At 38.2% G+C, this 19,594-nt stretch overlaps 1 protein-coding gene across 3 annotated transcripts in view; it reads left to right on the top strand.

The window, feature by feature from the left end:
* The first annotated feature begins 2,236 nt into the window (after positions 1 to 2,236).
* LOC120313376 (ras-related protein Rab-3C) overlaps positions 2,237 to 19,594 on the top strand; it is an 81,859-nt gene continuing 64,501 nt past the window's right edge. The window contains exons 1-2 of one of the 3 annotated variants that reach the window (XM_039355277.1): positions 2,237 to 2,772; positions 14,764 to 14,991. In XM_039355277.1, coding sequence (XP_039211211.1) covers positions 2,755 to 2,772; positions 14,764 to 14,991 — 246 coding nt within the window. In that variant the 5' untranslated portion in view covers positions 2,237 to 2,754. Of the gene's footprint in view, positions 2,773 to 3,061; positions 3,593 to 8,538; positions 8,818 to 14,763; positions 14,992 to 19,594 lie in introns of those variants that run through there. The other 2 variants (XM_039355267.1, XM_039355257.1) reach the window with 2 other exon arrangements.

The raw sequence follows: 19,594 nt of genomic DNA, 5'->3' as shown, positions 1-19,594 counted from the left end.
CACCAGCCTAGTCAATAAGCATGCTAGCTAGAAATTCTGGAAGACTCAGTCTAGGGAAGGCTACATGTACTTTATGCATATAACAGAAATGTTAATTATCTGTTGCATTTATTATATAACTATTTCATTTTCAATGACTGTGCATTGTTTATATTGGAAATATTTCTTTTAGTACTGTTTCTGGCTGCCAAATAAGAATTTCATGGAAAAGTAATCATATGGAAAATATCACTAATTTAAAGATATAAGAACATAATATTGTTTTGTTCCTTTCTGGTTAGGCTTTAGTGAAGAAAATAAATAATTCAGAAATGTTGGAATATTAAAGAATATTTTTACCAATCATTAAGAATCTCTTTATCTCTGATACTCTTTAACTAATTAACTTGTTATGCTTCAAGTCCTATCAACTTTTTCAATATATAAATATTTCAAATTATGAGAAGCCAACATCAACATGATGTTAGAAACATACATCTTGTTTTCAGTCAAAATCCTGAGCTTTAACTTAAATCTGGTAGTCTACGGTGAATCCCAGCTGTTATTTTAAAGCTATTTTCCATTTCATTGCTAGAGATAATAACAATGCATTGGGTATCATCTTAACCAGATAGAGAAAAAATGTTTGATGGATTTGTAAACAACATTTTACCTTTGTTCTCAAGAAAAAAACACAACAAAATTGTCACTGTTTTTGTTCACTGAAATAGACAAGTAAAATATCACAGTATTCATCTATTTTTGATGTTGCAACACATTCTGGCACTCCTTTACAAGCCAATGGACTGGAAGTAGCAAGTGAAAGTGTAATACAACCTGGAATGATTCCAACATAAACATCTAGAACTCTATGAGGTGACTTATTACACTGTGACAATTTTTTTCTGCAGACAAAATTATTTTTTAATCAGTAGCCATTCCACTATTGCAATATGAGCGCATGAACAGAATAGAAGCAAATGTTCCCTGTCTGGGAATTGGTTCTGAACTGGTTCTTATTCTCTCCCCGTCAGTTGAGATGGGAGAGTTGGCAGGCTGCTCAGAAAGAGGACAATAGCAAATGCTCTAAAGTTTACTCCACTTAAGATACATACTTATCTGAGCATGTAATGTGTGGGAGTATTCATATCTGACTTTGCTGAAGGTGATACATGTGAAAGAAGAAATCATGATAGGTGGTAATGGATGTTGCTGTCTTCCAAATTCCCCAATATGGATTTTATTGAGATAGGAAGAAAAAGAGACAGTGGCACTGTTGGACAAAGAGTAATGAGTATTCGACTCCTAATTTTAAAGGTGCTCCCAACAGACCAATCTAATTGAGATTTTAAAAACATGAAACATATGGATTAACTTTTCCAAAACTGAGGTATATCTGTCCCTAAGGAAACTGAAAAAGCATGTAGGTAGATCTCAGCAATGAAAAGGGATTCTCTCTCTTGGAACTCTCCTAGATATAATGCAGCCTACTTTTGTTTCTTGCTTCTAAAATTATTTGCAATGGATTGCATTAGTTTGCTATTAGAAGAGTAATTATAGATTGGATGGCCCATCTATGCACTTATATGCAATGGTCCTCCATGCACTTATATGCAATGGTCTCCATGATCTCTCTTAAACAAAGGCCAATTTTTAGCTTCCTTGGTTAGTATTAATGATATCATTAGTGATAGCCATTAATGATATCCCAGACTGAAAAGTTCTGAGTTACAAATGAATACATCCTTATAATGGAGAAAAGTCTCTCTCTCTCACACACACACACATACACACACAAAAACCCAGTACAGCAACTACAAAACAGAAATAAAAAGTAGGTTTGTATGATAGGCTTTGCTGCTATCCCCTGGTATTTTTAGATGTGCAAAATAGCAATTGTTGACCCTATATAAGCACTTCTACTGAAATGGTTCCCTCAGCAAACACATGTACACACAGCTTAGGGGAGGATTACTTTATTATGGTGGGTTTAGGGTTGTTTTTATAATTTTATGTGCTTGCTGTGTTTGTAATTTTAAATTCCTGTAACCTGCCCAGAATCTTTGGAGATGGGTGAATGATAAAAGCGTAGAATAAATAAATCACTAAGGAAGGGAGAATAGCAACTGCTACCTTTTGATCATGGATGGATGAATTAAGTAAATCAACCAAAAAAAACAAACAAAAAAAACCCACCATTCCTTCTTCAGCCTGTCCTCTCCAAACATTCTAGATTTCAGTTCATACAACCTCCAGGCAGCTAATAAATGATGCTAGGGAGGGTTAGAAAAATCCGGTCCACCTGGAAGGCATTAAGAGCAGGGGAAAGATCCCAACCTTTTCATCTCGTCTAGTCTTTGACAAGCAGCCAATCGTGTCCAAACCTACCTCGCTATCCTGGCTTTGACACTTCTTTGTTTTGCTCTGAGCAGGTTGCTCTTTCCACAACGTGCAGCCTCTGATGTTCCCTCCCTCCTCCCGCACCTGCTCTTCTTCTGCTTCGGGGCTAATTAAATCAAAGGCGCCTAAAGGGAGCTCTCCCGGGTTGCGCTCACGCCAAGAGCGGTGCTGGGAAACTCTGCTCGGAACGGGGTGGCCGATGCTCCAAAAGCTGCTACTGGATTCCAGCTTCCAGAGACGAGCGAGCACATGCTCTGCTTTGGCCCTTTCTCCCCCAATTTCCCTCCGCGTCGCTCAGTGCCTTAGCCAGTCTTTGTGTGCGAAAATCAGGACGAGTTGCCCGCTGGGCTCTGGAGCCCTTTTGACGAGGCCGAGATGGAACTGTACGGCAAGGTAGGGCTCTTTTTCCTCTATTTAAAGGCGGGGGGAGGTCCAGCATCGATGAAACTACCCGAGTTCTCCCACCACCACCACCACCACCCTTCCACCATCAAGGGGCTGCCTTGACAGGTCCAGGCTAAGCGAAGGAACGCCCTGATCTCTGCTGGCGGCAGCTTTCCTACCCAATGAAGCGCCTTCCACCCGACGGCGCCAGAATGGAAGGAAACCCATTTAGGGAGAGGAGGTTTAATCCGGCTAGAAAGCGTGGGAAGTGGGCGAGGTCCACTTCACTTCCACCTAGTCTAATGGAGAAACCCCAGTTTTGGGATGAAGGCTTTATTTTTCTTCCTCAGAAAGTTCAGCCAGCAGCAGCCCAAGCAAAGACTTGCCCAACAGCTGGGAAACTATAAGCCGAGGAGACCCTTGTTTCCGTTTCCATGGAGCGATTACATTGGGGAGAGGATGAAAGGGTGAAGCGAAAGGCGCGCGAGCGTCACTGGGAGCCGTAGTTGTGGGTAACGAAGGTTCCCCTTCGATTGGGCACCAGCCCTAGCCGGCTCTGACTACAACTCCCACAGATCGTTGCGAAGGGAGGGAGGGGGAATAACACGGTGGACAGCTCCCGTGCTGATCGGTCTGCGCTGGATCCTTGGCGGAACAGCAGCTGAGCGTGTCGTTCGCTGCTGTTGCTCCTGCCTTGCGCCGGGCGTATAGTCTGGCTTGGTTGGGCTTGATTTGCTGGTTGGATCCTAGCGGTAGTAAATCCGGAGGTGGAAGAAAGCGGAGAGAGGAAGACGTGTGGCTGATAATGAGGCACGAAGCTGCTATGCAGGTTAGTAGCACGCCAAAGGGGAACTGGGAATATTCCTAAAAGAACTCTGGGCATGCACATTCACACGATCGCGGGGAGAGGACAGCGGCTATGAGGAAGGGGTGCGGCACACAAAACAGGAACCTGTGGTTGCGTAATTCGGAGATATAATTTGCAAACAAGAGGGAGAAAAAAGGACGGACGATACTCAAGCAAACATCACGTGTTAATTCCCATCGCAAACACTGTGTGTCAGTTTTCCCTTGTGTCTTCCTCAAATATTCTGATTCTTTCATTTCTTCTCTTTGGCTGACTAAGGACAGCAAGGCATTAACTCAGAGATTACTGAGGAATTCAGAGCATTGAAGACTAAAAGCAATTGATAGAACTGACAACTCCATTTGCAAAGGCTGATTGAGGGCAAGAACAGAATATCATTAGTTAGTGTTTTAACACTATAGAGGAAAGGAGCTTCTACTATTATTCTTTGTATATAGAACCTTTCTTCCTTTCCTTCTTTCCTCCCTTCATTCCTACATGAAGTCTCCAAATTCAGGTAGCCATCCTTTACTTAAGGAGTAACCCGTGAACATACTAGGTCTAATTTCTGACTATGTGTTATGCAGGATGCAGTCAGTTATACATGTAGTCAAAAGAAAATCCTATTGTGCTGAATGAATCTTATAGGTAAGCATAGTTTGCTATCTTAATATTTCATTAACATTATATATTGATGGAACTTTGATGAGTGATGATCTGCTGCCAGATCTTGGCTGGAAAATTCTGGATGGCCACTAGATGGAAAAATAGTGTTAAGAGTTTCCATTATCTCTTTACTACTATCTAGTGGCCATTTGAATATTGCAGCCATGCTCTGTTTGTGCTACAGTATTACTTGGCCTAATGGGACTTCAGTGCAGATATGCATAGGGATGCTTTGTTAATTTCCGGATTTTTACTGTATGGCTTGCTTAGTAGTTGTATCATACCTATTGACAAATAATACTGTCTAGTATTAGAAATTTTGCAAACAGATTTACAAAATATTATGAGCTACCGAATATTTACAAGGTTTTAGTTTGACAAATATGTTTCCTTAGAGACTGTTCATCTAAGGTCAAAATGCAATTTTTTAACAGAATTATTTCTATATATACCTTTACTTAGGCACAACATATTTTTTTAAAAAAAAATCGAATTATATCCCTTTAGCAAAATAAAAATATTACTGATATTTTATAGTAAAAAAAATGAAAGTTATAGGCCTATTTTGCTTCTGGATTAGTTACAAGAATTGCATCTGTTCAGAAAACATGTTAATGTTACATTATTTTTGAGTAAAAATCTATAAGATTAGCCAGTCATACTACAGCAATATATTATATACATATTATATGGTAGTAAGAAAAATCTTATTGGACTCATATTTAGTTTTGAATAATTTTTCTAAGCTTAGGTTACAAACAAAATTGTGGCGTTAAAGTAAAACAAGAACATTGGTTTCACATGGCATTATCAATAATATCAACATTACTTTAAAAATATAGAGCTCCCTGCTCTCTCTATATGTATCCTGTAGGTTTAAAAGACACAAGGAAATTAATTGAAAATGGAGGTAAATGAAACAAGGTATTATATCATCATTTCAATTACTCATCATTTGGTTTAGCTGCAGTAAATATTGGGATGAGACTATAGCAAAAGCTTTCCAGGGAAAAAAAAACAATTTTAAGGAATGTTTTAAAGCAGGGATCTTTAACCTTGGCAACTTTATGACTTGCGGACTTCACTTCCCAGAATTCCTCAGCCAGCATGATTGGCTGAGGAATTCTGGGAGTTGAAATCCACAAATCGTAAAGTTGCCAAGGTTGGAGATTCCTGCTTTAAAGGAAATAAGAGAAATAGTCACAGAGAGGCATTCTAGGAAGTAAATCAAGATTTGGAAGCAGCAAAAACAGGCAAGAGTTTTTCACTTAGCAGGATTGCTTTGCACCACTAATTACACCAAAATTGGATAAACAAAGGATGCTAAAGAAAACCAAAGAAGGATTTAGGAAAAGAAATCATAGTGATGTTGCAATAATTTTACCTCTCAGGCTTCCACTACTAGTTAGAAATTAAATAACACAGCTAAGTATATTCAGTGTTGGAATCAACAAACTTATGAGAGGACCTTTTTCAGAAAACCCAATTCTGATGTTTTTGAAGACACACCTGTTCATATTGTTGAAGGGGATCCTTTTCTTCTACACACAAGTCTTGCTGTAATGGCATTATGCAAATAAGAATTAAGTTTTTGCTGCTTCTCAGAGCAGTACAAGCACTGATTTTATATAAACCATATGCAACAGAACTGTCAAAACAAAGCTGTGGAGGATTGAAAGAGACTAATAATACAAATTTGCATGTCTGCTATATAATTATAATTACAGCGTATCAAGGATTCTCTGAGATACAAAAAAAATGCAATCAGGCGAAGTACTTCTGATTAGCATTAAAACCTCTCCCTCCTCCCATTTCTTCTGCTGAAAATTAGACCTATCAAAACAGCACAGTTCCAATTCAAGACTATCTGATTCTAGTACCTCAACTTGGAAAATTGAGTCAATCAGCCTGAGAGTCCCAAAATAAAATACAGTATAGAAGTGAGCTGATTCAACCTGACCAGCTGCTTTGCTTTGCTTTACAAGGTTTTCTCCGCATGCACAGAAGGCGTGCAGAGGTCATTAAAATATCCACTTTGATTTGTCAACCTGCTTTGATAGTATTATTTGAAGTTTTATCGAACACTCTATTGAAGATCTGTCCAGCCATACTGAATATGTAGATAATTATTCAAGCCTCAAGCTATTCCAGATTGTATTATGAGTTTGAATTTTGTTGGGATGTGGGTTTCTGATTACTTTTTTTTTTGAAAAGAAAAGTATCTCTTTTCCTTTTTTACAAAAATCAAAGGCTGATTGGGTTCATTTGATTTTGTCAAATGAGCCTCATTAAATAAATAGCTATTTACTATCAGATACAGAACTTGTGACTGGAAGTTCTGTTGTTACGTGAGGCAGTCATTAAGTGAATTACACCCAATTTTAAGACATTTTGTTTTGGTCATTAAGCAAATTACAATGGCCATTAAATGAATCTCATGATCATTAAATGAATCCGGCATCCCTCCCACATTGACTTTGCTTGTTGGAAGTCAGCTGGGAAGGTTTCCAAATGGTGACCAAATGATCCCCAGAACACTGTAATCATTGTAAATACACGCCATTTACCAAATGCATGAATTTTGATCACATGACCATGGGAGGACCAGTCAAAGGTACTATTCAGCACTTTTGTAACTTCAAATGGTTGATAAACAATGATTGTAAATCAAGGAGATTACACCCCAAATTACCCAATTTTCCTTTTAAAATTTGCCCCAAAATTTAAGTGGCTATATATTTTTAAAAAACTAAAAATTGCAAGTTGAGCTAGATTCCTGACGTCTTCATGAACACTTCTATGTAGTTTTCTTGACAACAGTATGGTTTGCCTTTGCCATCATCTCTGATATTTTTGATTTTTCATTTTAACTTACAATTGTGGGTTGTCCTAGTTGTCCTATTCTGGTTCTTCCATTCAAGTACTAACCACATTCCATTCTACATTGCTTTTTTTAAGGCAGCCAAGATTGGATAGATACTTGGATTCCAAAAAAACATTTGCTGATCTCTCCTGGGTTTCTTAGATCTGTTCCTTGGATAATAGAAATATTTGTTCATTTTTATCTATCTTCTTCCATAAAGTTGAAGATATTTTTCATCAACCTATGCTTTTTCACAAAACCTTTTAGGTAGGTTCAGGCCAAGAAAGCATAGGTTTGTTGAAGAACACCCTATCAGCTTCATGGCAGAATAAGCCTATGAGGCTAATCTTCCCAGTGGCATCTAAGATTCCAATAAGCATGTCACACTTCTTTTCTTTATTTCTGATGAAACAGTAGCTACCTCAAATAGCTCATATCAGACATTCATTAAAGAAATACAGATGAGGAAAATCAGTATCTGGGAGGTCCCATTTGCATGAATGAGATCAGTATAATACTCTGAAACTTTGAAAACTGATTAGTTAATTTTGCCTGCATTCACCTTTTTCCCCCACATCATCAGGAATTTTATGATATGTTCAAAATGCACATGGAATCTCAGAATTAAATGATCTGGGCTTTTCTCTGTTGTGTGTTGCCAGGCTCATTCAAACATCTTCAGTCAGGATTTGAGCTGGTCCAGCAATATGGGGAAGCAACATTACATCTACAAAAAAACCTGATTTCTGATAGACCTATTGTACAAGTCATCATTCTAATAATTTGATATTATTAGAGAGCATCATTCTAATAATTTGATATTATTTTCCTCATTGTGATCTTCTAATGCTTGGAAAAGAAGGAGCTGAAGATGAATTGTCCTTCAGAAAGGGATTTGAAATATTGTGACCAATGGAATATGATAGCTGGAACTGAGGAAGTATAATGGTATGAGAGAAAGGCTTTGAGAGGTGGGGTGAGGAAGTGCTGCCTAGGGAATGGTTGGTTAAGAGGTGACATAGCTACAGATGCATAATGGACAGAAAAATTGATTCAGAAGCTAGCTTCTGGGGCTGTTATGGGAGTGGCAAGAGATTTGTACTTTCAGACCTACAAGATTCTGTTAATGTAGCCTTACAGTAAAGTAGAGTTAGAACATCTGGTTGTGTTTCATGTCTGCCTGGTTTACATGGGAAGGTTGACAGGAAGCTGCTTTTAATTAGGCATCTGCCAGGCTGAAAAGAGAAATAATGATTGGTATGAGGAGTCACGGTGATGTCACAAAAGTTTCCTTGGAGTCAGGAAATTTCACCACAATTAGTATTAGTTCCAGCATAATGAAGATTATGCCGGGGAGAATTTATGCACTTTCAGAGATCAAAGATCCTCAACATGAATCATGCAGCTATTAAAATTCAGAGAAAAAATGCTTTAATGAAAATGAACTATGGATAAATAGTCTTATGTGTGGCCTCCTTAATACATAAATGGTCACTTTGAAGATAACAAATATTGGTATAAGCCAGCATGCTTGCACTAGCCTATTATTGTATGAGCGATGCTGAGGCAGTACAGTAGAACAACTGTCTCATTTGCCATGCAAATACAGAATGTCTCTTTAACAAAGTCAGCAACAAACATTTTTGCATCAATATTAACTCAGACTTCTGGGTATCTGGTAGGTAACTACTACATTTTCTTTTATTTATAAATGTTATGTAGTTATATGTGACTAAAAGATTGTTCCTATGGGGAAGAGTGTCCTAGGCCATAGAAGAACCTCTAGGTATATTACAGAGAGTTCAGAACAGTGGCATAGTTATCAAAGTTGTACAAATGTTTGGAAGAACAATGAGTTAATAAATGCATGACAGTATTTGGCACTTTATTCCAACATATAGATGTGAATTAAAGTCTAAGCAGTAGGATCTCCTTGCCAGAGGCATCAGGAGAGTCCAGAGATTTATAGAAGTATTTTTATTTTTAAAAAATATCTACTGAAGGAATCTAAGGGGAAAAAAATCACCAATAAAGGCACAGCACACTGACTAAATATTGTGGGAGTATTCTCAGGTAAATTCAGGTACCTCGGTGTTTTGTAACCCAAAGAGAATAATCCATGCAAAGGAATCCATGCAAAGGACCAGGAAGTTCCAAATGTTTGCAGAAGGGAAAATAGGAAAAAAAAACTTAAGTCAAAAATTTCCAATGTGCCCTAGTGGGAACAACAATAGCAACAACTGGCAATGGGTAAAAACAGGGAAATTAAAGAAAGAGCAAGATGGATGGATCTTAAGACCAAACCTTAAGAACAAATGCATACAAACCTGGAATTGAGAAGAGAGACAAACAGCAAATGCCATCTCTGCAAAGATGCTGAAGAAATAGTGGACCACCTAGTTAGCTGTAAGATGACCGTGCAGACTGACTACAGTCAGCTTCTTTATTTTCTATTGCTTGCTCTGTTTTATGGTCCTATTGGTCTTGCTTGCAAGCGAATGACACCAGATATTTCAATGTACCATTGTTGCTACTTTGATGGCCTAATAGGGAAGACACTGGCTTCCCACTCAGAAGGTTGAGAGTTCAATCCCAGATAGTGGCAGAGTTTCTCTCCTAGAGCATAAAGAAAAAATATCTGCTGCAAACTTCACATAGGCAACAGGAAAGACATCTGACCATTACATGCTTAGTTCCATCCAGTCATCCCAACTCTACCTCAAATTAAGGATCTACAAGAAAAAAGAAAAAAATGTTGCTAAATTGCTCTGGGACCTTAGAATTCCAACTGACAGGCACCTGCCACATAACACCCCAGACTTAACAATTGTCGATAAGAAAAACAAAAGTCTAGATAGTGAACATCATACTACCAGAAAACAGCAGAATAGAAGAGAAAGAATTGGAAAAAATATAAAGACATGCAAGTAGAAGTAGAACTGTGGCAAAAGAAAGCAAAGATAGAACCAATAGTATTAGGTTGTTTTGGGTGCACCACTTTAACCACCATTGGCATTGGTAACATCACCACCAGTCAATTGCAAAAGTAGCTTTCCTTGGAATAACTTACATCCTACAACAATACCTTTAATATTATTGAATAACAACACCTACCTCTCCCAGGTCTTTGAAAAGAACTTGATATTTGGACAAAAATGCCAAATCCAGTCTAAACATCTTCCTGATTGTGTGGTCAATCATAATAGTCTGAGAAAAAACAATTCAAGAATGTATAGAAACTACCCTTTCAGACTTAAACTGAAAAGCCTTGCACATGGGTTTATTATACAGAGAGTTTTAGCTACAGGTCTCAACATCCAGGCAAAATGATAATGAGGCAAATTGTCTCCCTTGTTATTACTTACCAGGCAGATCAAAGCTTTAAAGGTTTAAACCATCATGCAGAATTGAACTGGAAAGCAATCAATAAGCAGGAAAGTATCTCTCACTGCAGAAGATATACAGTGGTATAATGCAATACATGTAGTCCTTGACTTATAAAAGTTCATTTAGTGACCGTTCAAAGTTATAAAGACACTGAAAAATGTGATTTATGACTGTTTTTCACAGTTACAATCTTTGCAGCATCCCCATGATCATGTGACCAAATTCCAATGCTTGGCAACTGGTTCATATTTATGACGGTTGCTGTGTCCCATGATCATGTGATCAACTTTTGCAACCTTCTGACAAGCAAAGGCAATGGGGAAGCCAGATTCATTAACAGCCGGGTTACTAACTTATCAACTGCAGTGATTCACTTAACAACTGTGGCAAGAAAGGTCATAAAATGGGGCAGAACTCACTTAACAAATGTCTCACTTAACAGAAATTTTGTGCTCAAGTGTCATAAATTGAGGACTATCTGTATACTTAATTATGAAGTTAATTTTACCATAACTACCTCTGCTTGCATGCAATAGAGTTTCAAGGAATCATTCTTTACCTGCTTAACACAACCTTTATGAAGATTATGTAATATGATGGCTTGAGCATCTTTTTGATGCTCTTCAAGACATTTGTCTCATCTTTTTTAAAAATCTTTTTTGAAAGAATCTTTTAATTATAAATAAAAACCTGGAACATGGCATGTGACAGACCAAAGCATTAACAAAGAAACTTCTAGGTCCTCAATGAATCCCAAAACAAAATAATTGGTGACCACATTCAAAGTATTGCCACTTCTCCAGCATTGAAAAAGAAGCTGAGAGATATGGAACCTTTCTGGGATCTAGAAAAGGGATCAACTGACCATGCTGATAACTATTTGTTTAATGGCTAGTCATATCCAGCATGTAAGTCACTTAATGGACAGGCCATTCTAACTACCTCAATGAAAACTATTCTCTGTGACTTCCTGAAATATCCCTTCTAGATTCTGATTGTGTCTTCAACCTTAGAACCCTAGAAATAATTTTATAGATAATCATCCAATCATCCATATTTGTGTACAGTCAGTTTCTGTCCATTTGTATAACAGTCCAAACAACATCATTCAAAGAGGTAAAGTTATAGTTAATGCTTATTATTGGAAATCAGTTCCACCCTGTTATTCCCAACACAGCTGTTAATCATTGGGAGAAAGCAAGTGAACACCAAACAGACCTTTAAGATGGGAATACTGTAGTTACATCCCATGAAAGAAATGTGTGGGAGTGTATTTCATGTAGTGAATCTTGATTATGTGTGTCAAAGTAATGATTTAAAAGCTAACCAGCTGATGTAATGTAAGATGTAATGATGGAAATGACTGAGCAGTGTCTGTGTCTCTTTAAGAGTAAGCAGAGTCTGTATCTGTTTAAGAGCTCTGTATAAAAGGGAAGACTTCGCAGATGTGTCCTCTCTTCTGTTTCCTGCTGTAATTGTGATCCTGCTGTATTAGCACATGTACATACATTGTTCCTGGTGTATGATATTGTATTTAGTGTAATGTAAACCACCATTTAATATAGACCACTGTTTATTGTGTTTACTCCTGGGTTATCTCAGCACAATAAGATTGTGCATGCTCTGACGTGTGTGTGTGTGTGTGTGTGTGTGTGTGTGTGTGTGTGTGTGTGTGTGAGAGAGAGAGAGAGAGAGAGAGAGAACTGAAATCCCATTCTTTAAAGTACTTTGCAATGCATTTGTCTACAAATAAAAGACAAGCATCCCAATTTCACAACAGTGAAAGCAGATATTACCAGTTAAGAACTGTTTTCAAAAAGGAGGCAGAGAGGATCAATTACACACAGAAGGACTGAAAAACTCAACAGCACTTGAAAAATATCACCACCTTGAAATTGTGCTTTCTGTTGTAGCATTCATATTGTAATAGCAGAAAACTCAAAGTCTGGGCTTAAAGGCTAAGAACAAGATACTTCATATCACCATCAGCTATTTATTCCCATAAGTGCAGGGATATTCTATTGGCTTTCTGTCAGATTGGAAATGAAGAGATCTAGGTTCAAATCTTCATTGGTGTAGGCAAGTTTAAGTCAGTTGCATCCATGTAGTCCAACTATTTTCCAAGGGTTGCCATGAAGATAAAATGAGAGTAAGGAATAAAATATGGCTCCTAGGGCTACATGGAAGAAAGAAGGATATGAATGATTTTAAGTTAATATGTTTTCTAAAGTCCAACTCATAAATTCCACCTACCCTTTTCAATGGTTGTGTTTTCTACAGCTATACTCTGTTTCAGGTTCAGTTCAGTCTGCTGCTTCAGAGAGCAATGTAGCCCCAGATTGAAACTCTTTAAAGTAGTTGCCATATGATTCTGCTAAAAGATACAGCTGTTTTAGAGTCTTGCAGGCTGACAGGAGCTATGCTCACACACTAATGTGGTCCACAGGCCTTGGATTAAATCCAAACCACTGGGCAGCCAACTACCTTTTTTATGACCCTATATTTCCATACCATGGCAGACCTATTCTTTAATTACCTAGCCCCCACTATTGGAGTCTTCCCTGGCATTTGTGCAAAGCAAAGAAATCATCCAATATTGCTATACCAGTTCTCATTGGTATAATATTAGCTGGATAACTGATGCATTTGATTTAGAAAGCAAACTTTCTGCTTCAATACTTCAAACAGGCTTCTGAACTGTCAGGTCAGACTGACATTTCATGTTGGATTCAATCTAGCTTGTACACTCTTAATGTAAGATCAAATTCCCTGATTGCCCATATTCCTCAACTGAAAAGGCACCATGGGAGGTGTTCCTTATTATGTTTTCACTTAGGACTATTGATTGAAATGTGGGAAGCCAGAGAAGATATAGATCATCATTGAAAAAAATTAATAATAAAAGACAGGAGGACATCTGACACTTATAGCAAGTGCAAGAACTCTACATACTATCAATTAGAACAGTGTTTCTCAACCTTAGCAACTAAGATATCTAGACTTCAACTCCCTGAATTTCCCAGTCAGCCTTGAATTAGAGTTTACCACAATGTTTTACTGTTTTTTAAAAAATATAAAACCAAATTATTTTCCATTGTAGTGAAGAATTATTAAGGTTTTTTTCAGCAGAGCATACATTTACATATTTAGGGTATAAGTTCAACAATGGCAGGAATTAACCAAAGCTGGGTGAACATTCAGCAAGGTCACATCAAAATATATTCTTTGATGTTCCTACTGGCTAAGTTAAAAGTCAAAATCTTTTATCCTGGCAGATGTATGTATTTATACATATGTACATAAATTTAAACCCTAAATATCCAGAGGCAATCTATTAGAAAGACTCATTTAATGATGGCAGCTATTCTTCTATTTTTTTGCATTTGGTAACAATTTCCTGAATATAATTCTTCATGAAGTTCTTTTGAACACATTCCATATCTTTATTAAGTGTATCAACAGTAGCTATAACGTGTTATTTATTTATTTATTCATTTATTTCTATTTATATACCATTCAGTGTCTTTGGAAATAGAAAGGCATATAAACTAAAAGTAAAAAAAATAACAAATGAATAAAATGCAATTGTACTCCAATTGAAATTAAGCCATATATAGCTATTGACCCACCCTCCTGTCCTTGCCTACTTTTAAGATAACCTCAAACATTACTCAAAGCCACCTACACACACACACATAGACACACAAATTATGCTATGTATGCCATTTTAAGTTTGTGGAGGGGAAGGCAGAATATCAATTTGATATAACAAGATTATAATGCAACAAGATGGAATGGAGAAAATTCACAAAACTAAGCAAGATTTTTTTTCCTGCTTTTTCAATTGCTTTGTCATTTCATCTTCTTTGGCATAGGCACTAGAATTGTTCTCCTTTTCATAGCAATTGATTTTGATGGTTGTGTTGCTATTTTAGGAATGTTTAAAAACACTTCTGTGATTATACACTATTTTGGCATTCAGGTAACAGAATTAATTAGCACTGCTCCCTTGTGGAGGGGAAGGTTGCCACTGATTTTCTGAAATCAAAATATTCACTATGATCATCTGGGTTATTTGAATATCTTAAGAGCGCCTTCAATTTCTACCCAAATACTCGGGCACTTAGTGCTGAGAAGGCTGGTGAAAATGTAAGCATTTTAGAATTACATGGAGCAAACATAACATTTAATTTTTTTTAAAAAAAAGTCTCTCTCTTTCCTCATATGCAATCTACAGATGGCATCTGTGCAAGATACCCGGTATGGCCAAAAGGAAACATCGGATCAGAACTTTGATTATATGTTCAAACTGCTCATCATTGGTAACAGCAGCGTTGGAAAAACGTCCTTCTTATTCCGTTATGCTGATGATTCTTTTACTTCAGCTTTTGTAAGCACTGTTGGGATCGATTTCAAAGTGAAAACAGTCTTCAAAAATGAAAAAAGAATTAAGCTACAGATTTGGGTAAGCAAATATATTGTATATATGTGTGCAGTTTATCTCTGCTTTTTAGGTTTGTGTATTAAATGTTAAAGACAAATTACTCTATTTCAGTGTTTCTCAGCAACTTTAAGACATCTGGACTTTGACTACCAGAATTCATGCTAGATGGTGAATTTTGAAAGATGAAATCCATGTGTCTTAAAGTTTCCAAGTTTGAGAAACATGGATCTATTTTGATCTTTCTTCACAATTGAATTAATTAGTCTTGGTTATTCTTTCATTTACCTTTCTTGCATTTGGCTAGCCCAATCCCACTATTTGGTAGAGCGATATGGTTCTCTGAACAGGAAATGGTGAGGAGGGAAGTAAGGAAATGTAGGAGGACAGAATTTTCCAGTAAATTGACTGATGCATGTATGTTTGAATTCTAAAGTCAATCTTCTTCTTCTTCTTCTTCTTCTTCTTCTTCTTCTTCTTCTTCTTCTTCTTCTTCTTCTTCTTCTTCTTCTTCTTCTTCTTCTTCTTCTTCTTCTTCTTCTTCTTCTTCTTCTTCTTCTTCCATATCCGTTATCAGACATTGGCGATCATGTTGGCGATCCTGTTTTTATCAGCAGCCGCACGAAAAAGTGCTGCTGAGTTTTGTCCAAACCAGTTGCTTAGATTTTGAAGCCATGATGTTCTCCTTCTGCCTGGATCTCATTTGCCTTCTAAAGTCAATGACCATGGCAAAAGAAATCAAAGGTAGTACCAAAAGTATAGGCGCCTTGGATGCAATCCCAAAACAACTGGAGCACCTCTTAAAATACCATTGGCATTGACAAACTCACCATCGGTCAATTGCAAAAGGCAGCTTTACTCAAAACAGCTTACATACTGCAATGAGACTTCTGGTACCATCAAACATTAACATCTACCCATCCCAGGTTCTTGGGAAGGACTTGGTAGGTGGATAAAAACATCAAATCCAATCTAAACATCCTGATGACTGACAATTAACCATGATAATAATAAAGTGATACTTCAATATCTAGAAAGTTGAATTTATCAGACCTGAACAGCCTGATTTTACAAAATTTTTTAGAACTGCCTATATATTCTTAGATACTTGATAGTTCTTAGGACCTTGATTAGGACTTTAATTATAGTTTCCACCAGTCTTAGATTGTGAATCTAACTGTATATTTCCTACATATAATTTTTTGGGATGTTTATTGACCGTGTTTTAGCTTTGTTATATACCACCTGTAATCACTTATTTCTGATGGGCAAATATATAGTGTAAATCTGATAACTAAATAGTTCAATGCACAGCTTCCTCCAAACTCCTTATTAAATAAACAGTGCTTATGATCCAATCATTTACATTTGCAATTATATTCTAAGGCAATTGCATGCTTCACACACAGTATGCATTATAATGGAAAGTGGTTGTAATTTGCATCAAGTACTTATTTCAAGAAAAGTATTATTAGAATATTTGATGTGAATTGTGTAGTTGCTCCAATTCCTGCTCATATGTATTTTTTTGAGTTAACGTACAATATTAGTTTGTGTAAGCACAGAGAAAAATATTGCATTGTTTTGCTTGTTTTATATCAACTTTTGTTGATATATAGCCAAGGCAAGGCAAAGCGCACGTACCTGACATTTTACACATATTAAGCAATGGAACTAGATTACCTGCATGGGTTTTCTAACCTGATTGTGCAAAATAAGGCCAGGTAGAGTCACACAAGTAAACATATAGGATATATTAGGAACACTTCAAGGTAGTTATGCCCTTTCTTGGGTTCATGTAGTTTGCCTTTAAAGATGTTTTGCAAACTCTATAGATCAGCGGTTCTCAACCTGTGGGTCGCGACCCCATTTGGGGTCGAACGACCATTTCACGGAGGTCGCCAAACAATGCAGTCCGCCATTTTTTCCCCCTTTTCCTTAGCTGTGCTACTCCCTCTTATTCTATTGGCTTTTGAAAGCCAATAGAATAGACTCTATTCAAGAGACTCTATTCTATTGGCATTCGAAAGCCAATAGAATCTATTGGCTTTCGAAAGCCAATAGAATAGATTCTCTTGAACATAGTCTAATTCTATTGGCTTTCAAAAGCCAATAGGAATTGTCCAGGCTGTCTCTGCCCTGCTGAGCCCGCCAAAAGCCCTAGTCTGCAAACGGTGCTGCAAGGTGAACTTTCTGGAAAGCTTCCCTCCCTGCTGAGCAACTACTAAAAGTAAGTAAAAGAGGGCCAGGGGTGGGAGGTGGGAGGCCGGTGGGTGCAGGGAGGGTTGTTGGTGCGCGTGGGGCCTGGCGGGTGGCTTACCTGCCTTGGGCTGGGTCAGCTGGTGGCCCAGCCAGTGGTCGCCCTGCGCCCTCGCTGCCACGTGCCATGGCTGCCCAGGAGCACCTGGGCCTGTCTGCCGCTACACCGAATGTGCAGTGGCCAAGGTAAGGCTAGCGGGGCAGCGGCAGGCGCAGGGAGGTTGCTGGCACGTGTGGGGCCCGGCGGGTGCCTTACCTCCCTTGGGCTGGGCCAGCTGGTGGCCCAGCCGGTGGTCGGCCTGCGCCGTCACTGCCGCTTGCCATCTATGCCTCGGCCGGCGCAGGGGGCAGCACCATGCATGCGCGGTGCTCCCGGGCTGAGACGGTTGCTGGGCAATGGACCATATGCAGCCGCAGGAGAGGAGGCGAAGCGTGTGCGCCTCCTCCTATCCCGCCCGCAGGGAAATACAGGTAGTCCTCAACTTACGACCACATGGTTGGGGTCGCGGCATTGGGAAGGTTGAGAACCACTGCTATAGATGTTTGGTTTTATGTGTTCCTGAGAGGCACCGCATGGATATTCATATGCACTTTGAATCATATTTGTCCTTTAAATCCAGACCTCTACCCAGCCCCAATACAGAAGGTTCCACATTCCCCTAGATTCAGATTACCCTTTAAAAAGGGTAATATTGTAGATGAACTTATTGATGAAATTATTCAAAACCAATAGCTAGGGAGGGATTGCTTAAAGTTTTATTCAGTTTTTGAACGGCACCCCTTAGCAAAATATTCTGGAAGTCCCATCCCAATGCCTACTTTTGGATCTTTCCTCTCCTAATTTTTTCTCTCCCCCAACTTCCCACTGCCCTTACTCTTTCTGATATTTCATTCTTCATCACTTACCAGCAACAGAGTATTCTTCTTCTTCTTCTTCTTCTTCTTCTTCTTCTTCTTCTTCTTCTTCTTCTTCTTCTTCTTCTTCTTCTTCTTCTTCTTCTTCTTCTTCTTCTTCTTCTTCTTCTTCTTCTTCTTCTTCTTCTTCTTCTTCCCTTCAAATATTAAAATGGAGCCAGTACTTCATGTTGGCTAAAGTTTTTAAGTTGGAAGGGAAAGTTGGTGTTGGCCCACAGGGCTCTTATTGTTGTGGAAGTATAAGTAAATAAGTATGTCTGTCCTCTTGAACTCTTGGAGAAAGATAAGGATGTAAATTGAATAAGTGAAAGAGTCTGTGTGCATTGAATTCAACACCTAGATTTATCCATAATGTCTGCAGGGAGAAAAAAAACAACATTTATATTTTTAAGGATAAAGTCATATGTAGCTTTGAATCTGGAGATCATACAAGCTATGGGGCTTTGGGGTTTTACTGGGTGATCTAGTTCTAAAAAAAATCAATATTCTCATTTTGGCAACCTATAAGTTTCCAACTAGAAATGTCTTTAATCTGATGTAGCAAGGACTATTCTTGTGACCACAGGAACAGAAGAACCAAGCTGGATCAGACACAGCACCCTCTACTCCAGCATTTTCTTTCCACAGTGACTCTCTACAGTAGCTACCAACCTGAAGCACATAAATACAAGAAAACCCTCATTCTCATGCTTTCTAGACCTGTGTGATCCATCTACAAATAATAATAATAATAATAATAATAATAATAATGATGATGATGTTGGAAGGGACCTTGGAGGTCATCTAGTCCAACCCACTGCTCAGGCATGAAACCCTATACCATTTCAGACAAATAGCTGTCCAGTCTCTTCTTAAAAACTCCCAGTGTTGGAGCATTCACCACTTCTGGAGGCAGATTGTTCCACTGGTTAATTGTTCTAACTGTCAGGAAGTTTCTCCTTAGTTCTAGGTTCTTCTCTCTTTGATTAGTTTCCATCCGTTGCTTCTTGTCCTGCCTTCAGGAGCTTTGGAAAATAGCTTGACTCCCTCTTCTTTGTGGCAACCCCTGAGATATTGGAAAACTGCTGTCATGTGACCCCTTGTCCCCTTCTTTAAACTAGACATTCCCAATTCCAGCAACTGTTCCTTATATGTTTTAGCCTCCAGTCCCCTAATCATCTTTGTTGCTCTTCTCTGTACTCTTTCTAGAGTCTCAACATCTTTTTTACATTGTGGTGACCAAAACTGGATGCAGTATTCCAAGTATGGCCTTACTAAGGCACTGTAAAGTGGTATTAATACTTCACATGATCATCAATACTTCACATGATCGAATCGATATTGTCTGAACAAGGCATTATATGTTGCAGAGTTGATGCAGTAATGACATGATTTCTCTCACTAAGGCTTCAGCACCTCCAGTGATTATTCCAGTATTCATTAAGTAGTTCATTGGGACTGCCAAAAGAGATTG

The sequence above is a fragment of the Crotalus tigris genome, unplaced genomic scaffold (assembly GCF_016545835.1).
Source record: "Crotalus tigris isolate CLP2741 ecotype Arizona unplaced genomic scaffold, ASM1654583v1 scf7180000017571.3126492, whole genome shotgun sequence".
NCBI lineage: Eukaryota > Metazoa > Chordata > Lepidosauria > Squamata > Viperidae > Crotalus > Crotalus tigris.
The sequence above is the reverse complement of the archived record's forward strand: the minus strand, read 5'-3'. Positions and strand labels throughout refer to the sequence as shown.